Source organism: Rhinolophus sinicus, chromosome 15 (genome assembly GCF_057876585.1).
Source record: "Rhinolophus sinicus isolate RSI-liver-muscle chromosome 15, RSI-T2T, whole genome shotgun sequence".
In the NCBI taxonomy this organism is placed as follows: Eukaryota; Metazoa; Chordata; class Mammalia; order Chiroptera; family Rhinolophidae; genus Rhinolophus; species Rhinolophus sinicus.
In genome coordinates, this window is record NC_142515.1 from 94,543,789 (window position 1) to 94,549,963 (window position 6,175).

A 6,175-nucleotide genomic window follows, 5' to 3' on the forward strand; every position below is an offset into this window, starting at 1 on the left:
GTTTGTTTGTATGTCTGTTGGGCACAACACATTCACTACACATTCACTACATGTGTCAGAGTGTCTGTCTCAGCACTGCTTGTGTCAGCCACAAACTTCACCAACCCAAATGTCTAGAAACAATAGAATGGATACGTCATGGTATATTCATTCACACACTGGAACATCATCAAGAGATAAAACATGCAATCTATCACAAAATAATAATACGGAGGAATCTTACAAACATTATGTTGAGCAAAAGAAGCCAGGCACCAAAAACTACATACATCATAACTTCATTAAGTTAAAAAGGGGGCCAAACCAGTGCATGGTGAGAGATGCCAGCTTAGCAGTTACTTTGGGAGGGTGGGTGGCGCCTGAAAGGAGCATGAGGGGATCTCTGGATTTTTGTAAAGTTCTGTGTCTTGACCTGGTGCTGGTAACACTATGTCACTTCAAGACAATTTATCAAGCTGCACGTTTACATTTTGTGCATGTCTCTGTAGCTAGATTTTATGTTAATTAGAAAATTTACACAAAATTATGAATTAAGGTATCAAGCATAAAGTGTAAGTTCCACCTCTGATGGGCAGCAGGTAAAAATGATTGAACTTTCCAGTCGAAAAGCTAGAAAACACAAACCAAGCAAAACTAAGTGTCCTTTGCAATAAGCCAAGTCGCCTCTGTTAGTTGGGCCCTCTCGGCCTCTCATTCACACATAAAAAAGGCATGAATTCATGTCTACACACACACAGCTTTGCATCCCTCAGAATACAAATGCTGTGAGCTTTCTCGCCTGTGCCTGGTTTGAGGTTTTTTTTCCTAGTTACAGCAAGTTTTGGAAAATGGTGTTGAATTATATCTCCTTCCCCTCCCTGCCCCACCCTGCCCACCTTGGAAGAGCTGTTTTTTCTCTTTTCTCCTATCATATCTCTGCTTTCCTGCCTAGTTCAGAATTCCAGGAGGAAGTTGGGAAGGAGACAGTGGGCCTTGATAAGGACTTCAGACACCAGACAATGAGAAGTATCCTCCCTCCACCCCCCCCAAATGTTAGTCTTGTTATGCTTCTGGCTGCCACTAATCTGCCTCAGGCTTTATCAGATCCTAAAATAATTCTGTCTTTGTGCCTTTACTCTTCCCACTCCAGTCTGTCTTCCATGTTATAGCCGGAGGATCTGTCCCACACACAAATCCAACCAAGTCTCATTCCTGGCTTTAAAACCTATTTAAACAACAACAAAACCCAAACAACCCAATTTAAAAATAGACGAAGGACTTTACTAGACATTTCTTCAAAGAAGATACACAAATGACCAGTAAACAGATGAAAAGATGCTCTACATCACTAACCCTTAATGAAATGCAAATCAAAGCCACAATGAGAGATCACCTCATACCCATCAGGATGGGCTAGAATCAAAAGTCAGATAATAACAAATGTTAGTGAGTATGTGGAGAAATTGGAACCCCTGTGCACTGTCGGTGGGAATAAAAAATGGTGCAGCCATTATGGAAAACAGTACACAAGTTCCTCAAAAAATTAAATGTATCATTACCATATAAGCCAGTAGTCCCACTTCTGGGTATATATCCAAAAGAGTTAGGAGAAGGGTCTTGAAAGATATTTGTACTCCCATGTTCATAGCAGCATTATTCACAATAGCCAAAAGGTGGAAGCAACTCAGGTGTCTATCAAAGGATGACTGGATAAACAAAATGTGGGGTAGCCATACAGTGGAATATTATTCAGCCCAAAAATGGAATGAAATTCTGACACAAGCCACAACAATGGGTGAACCTGGAGGACATCATGCTAAGTGAAGTAATGTAGTTACAAAAAGACAAATACTGTATGGTTTCACTTATATGCAGTCCCTAGAGAAATCAGATTCATAGAGACAGAAAGTAAAACATTTGCCAGGGGCTGGGGAAGAGAGGAATGGGGAATTGGTGTTTAACAGGAACAGAATTCTAGTTTGGGAAGATGATAAGAGTTGTGAAGATGGAGGGTGGTGATGGCTGCACAACAGTGTGGATGTATTTAATACCACTGAATTATACACTTAAATTGGATTAAGATGGTTAATTTTAAAAAGACCTTCAAGTATTTAAACACACACGCACACGCACACGCCCACACACCTTCGCCAGTCTCAAACTTCATTCCACCACTAGGTGTCGCCCCAACTCCTTCATCTCCGGCCCAGCCCAACCCCGCTCTTCCGTAGGAAGAAAATGTCCAATTCAATTGTCTGGGAGTCCTTAAGATTTCTCTTTACTTCCCTCCACCTGGGACATTTACATTATCTAAAGGAGCCCGAGAAAACAGCGACTTCCCCAAATAACGGTTCCCTATAATGTGGAATTTTAGGCACAGATGTAAAAGGGTTTTCCTGATGCATCATACCCAGGAACAGAGGCTGACTTGAAATAGAAATGGGATGGTGCAAGGGGAAAATTGTTTCCTCCCTACCCTCTCGTGGCACAATACTCCCACGGTTTGAGAAAGAAAAGACTCCATGGGAGGAGGAGAGGGATTCATCCATCCATTCATTCAACACATATTTGTTGAGCACCTGTGAATGAATAAACAAATCATGGAAAGGTAGTGACAAAGGCTCTGAAGGAAAAAATAACACAGAGCAAGAGCTCAAAGAATGGCAGTGGGGGGATTATTTTAGATTGATGTTCAAGGTGGGCCTCTGGGAGGGGGTGACATTTAAGCAAAAGGAGAGAGAGGGAGTCAGGTAGCTACCTGGGGGAACAATGTCTCAGGCAGAGGCCCTGAGGCATCCATTGCAAACTGAACTTCTTCTCCTGTCCCATCCTGTGGGGACCCCAGGAAAGAGGTGACCCCAAACCCAGACAGTGCGAAAGATGTAGCTAGATCTTAGGGAGGACTTCCCAGTTGTCAGTAAGGGGGCATCTTTCCTACAGGGTAAGCTTTCTGGTAGCTCCAGAAAGCTAGCGGTGTGTTTTGGGCCACACCCAAAACATGGGCAGACCATGAATAGATGGAGGACTCCTCTGACAGGTGCTACTCCTCCGCTCCCAGGATCAATTCCAGACTCCTGCCCACAGCCCACAAGTTCCCATGTGATCTGGCCCCTCCTGACTTCCCTGGTCTCATCTGCCCACAGCTTCCCTTCCCCTCACTCCTCTCCAGCTATACCAGCCTCCGTGCTGGAGTCACCAAGTAACCGGCAATAGACCCTGGGAATCAGATGTGTCAGCCAAAGGAGTCAGCCACAAATATACTCAAAGGAGTCAGCCACAAATATACTCAGTCACACCCAGCCTTGGCAAACTCACCAAGATTGTTCCCCTCTCAGGACCTTTGCACTCGCTGCTCCCCTGCCTTGAATGCTCTTCACCTGGATACCCAGAAGGTTCCTTCTCTCACCTCCTTAAGGTGTCCCCTCAAATACCACCTCCTTAGAGACACTGCCCCTGACCACACTTGCTAAAAGAGCCCCCACTCCACCACCATCACTCCATCCCCCTGCCCCTATTTATCCTTCATGACACCTGCACTGTATTATACATTTATTTAGTTGTTGACATTGTATTATGTATTTATTCTGTTTTTGTCTGTCTCTCCTGCCAGAAGGTCAGCTCCAGGAGAGCAAGGATTTGGTGACTTGATTCATGGCTGCGCCCCAGTGCTTAATCATATCTGTTGATTGAATAGACGAATGAATGCTTTCTCAAAAGGACCCCTGCTGGAGCCCAGAGCCCAGCAGGGACTGAGGAGGGGGCTCTGGGAAGCGATGGAGGGGGCAGACAGGGTGCAGAGCATCCATTTTTCAGGCCACTTCCTTTCCTGGGGCGTCAGGCTAGTGGGCATACTAGGGGCTGAGGTCAGTTTCGACACTGTAGTGACTGTGCCCGTGGCACTATAGCCCTCACCAGCCCCGCCCCAACCGATTACCCCAGTTGAGCTCCGCCCCATCCGCCATTTAACCCCGCCTCTACAGACCCCAGTTTAGTCCCCCCCCAAGCAGCCCTGTTTAGCCCCACCCCCATGAAACCTCACGTTAGCCCGCCCCCAAGCAACTCCCTCCCTGCGCACCTCTAGTCAATCTTGGCTGGAGTTCCCCTAGCGGCTAGCAGGGGTGGGGGAGAATCCCCAAGTGGTGGTTCCAAGAGTCCTTGGAAAAACCAAATTCAACCTCATTCCTGGTTCATTTTTTATCAGCAAATTCTCAAGTATGTGCCTTTGTCTTTCAGTCGTCTCTCTTTACTTCTCTCTGGCTCATATATCAGTTGAGCACTTACTGTGTGCAGCCTGATTCCAGGTGCTGAGCTCACATCCTATCCCACCCAGTATCTGGGTCCCGAGATGGGGAAACAGAGGCGTGAGGAGGGGGACTCCACAACCTCTTCTTGTGGCCTGGAAATCTATCTAGAGTCTGACTTCCGTCCCTCCCAAAGCCCCCTTTGGGTTAGGTACAAGGGTCAGATTCCATTCTTCTTTTGACCAGGAAAGAGAAGCTACCAGGACGTTTTTTCCTCAGTTCTACCTAAAAACCACTCCTAGTGTCTACACAGGCACTGTCCACACCCATGGAGTGGATTATTTTACAAGAGGTTTGACATGTGGGCTCAAAAACCAGACTGCTTCTATTGAATCCTGCTGATAGTTCTGCCACTCCCGAGCAGTCTGAGCTTGAGCAAGTGACTTAATTTTTCTGTGCCTCAGTTTCTCCATCTGTTACATGAGGGTAATAATAGCATCCACAAGTGCAGTGCTGGGAGGATTAAATGCCTTAGTTCATGCTATGTGCTTGACACAGTGCCCAGCATATAAGCACTTAATAAATGCTAGCTGTGGGTATCATTATTTTATTTTTTTCGTTTCCAGCTTCCCTCTGAGCTCCTATAGATCTGAGAACTTGAGGGTGCTCCCAGCCCCAAAATAGAGGAAGAAAGAGGTTTCCCAATAGCTAAAGAAAGCTTGGACCCCAATATTTTGCAAGTCCCCCCAAGCCTGCCCAAGAGATAGGGTAACATGGAGAGGGAGACCTGCTTCTGTGAAAGCATGAATCGAGTGTTCCAGGCACCACCAAAACACACACACACACACACACACACACACACACAAATGCATGGATGTGTTTTGCATACACAGCCCCTGCCCTTCATACCCCCTTTTAAGTAATTTATTCAAAGGCACAGAACAGCACTGTCACCTCAAAGGTTTCACACAGTCACAAATTTGTACAACACCCAGGCAGATGGACTGTCAGGGGGACACTGCCACACACAGTCCTTTACACACAGCTATGGCGGCCCAAATACCGCCAGGACTAACAGTCCTCACTTGCTGTCACATCACCGGTCACACACAGACACACAACTCCCAGTCACAGCCTCTCACTGTCACAGACCCTCACGTACAAACACCTTCCGTGATCACACCCAACTCACGCACAGTTGGACACACACCAGCACAGCCACACACACAAACTCTCAGGCACACCCAGCCATGACACAAAGACACACGTTTACCCAGCACCCCTCGGCACCTCACACATGTCCCCGTCAGTCACTCACACGTGAGTCCCGCCCCCTTCTCCACACTGGGGGTGCAGGCGAGGCGTGGGGGGCTTCAGAGACTGGGTATCTCCAGCCATAATGGGGGAACTGAAGGTTAAACACACCCAAAAGCCCCCAGAAGTTGCCCCCAAGCCCCACTCAGCTCCAGCTAGATGGCGGGTGTTGGGGCTCCGGGTCACCGAGGAGTTGAGAACCCCGAAGCTGGGGTCACAGTGTCCCCCAAACCATCCCAGCCTGAGGCTGAATTTGAAGCCCCCCTTCTTTTTTCCCAAAGCCAGAGTGGACGTTCCAGCCCCTCCCCCGCTGCGACCTCCGCCCCTCGCAGCCCCGAAGGGGTTCGTGGAGCCCCAAACCTCGTTTCTGCGGGAACCCACTCAGCTCCGCTCCCTTCCTGGAGCCCCCTGTGCCCGCACCTGCCCGCCGGGCCCCTACCTGTCCGGTGAGGCCTGAACACAGCAGCAGCAGCAGCAGCAGCGGCGGGACCGTGAGCCGCCACATGACGCGCCCCCAGCCCAGCGTCCGGTCCCCCCGCCAGCCCCAGTGGCGCCTCGGAGCGGGGACCGCCACCAGGCGCGACCCCGCCCGCCCGGCCGGGCGACCCTCAGCCGCCGCCTCCCCCGCCTCGCCGGCGGCC

At 48.9% G+C, this 6,175-nt stretch overlaps 1 protein-coding gene across 1 annotated transcript in view; it reads right to left on the reverse strand.

Moving 5' to 3' along the window:
* Nucleotides 1–6,175, reverse strand: part of OLFM2 (olfactomedin 2) — a 56,617-nt gene extending 50,442 nt beyond the window's left edge. The window contains exon 1 of the mRNA XM_019745024.3: nucleotides 5,974–6,175. Coding sequence (XP_019600583.2) covers nucleotides 5,974–6,039 — 66 coding nt within the window. The 5' untranslated portion in view covers nucleotides 6,040–6,175. The remainder of the gene's footprint in view (nucleotides 1–5,973) is intronic.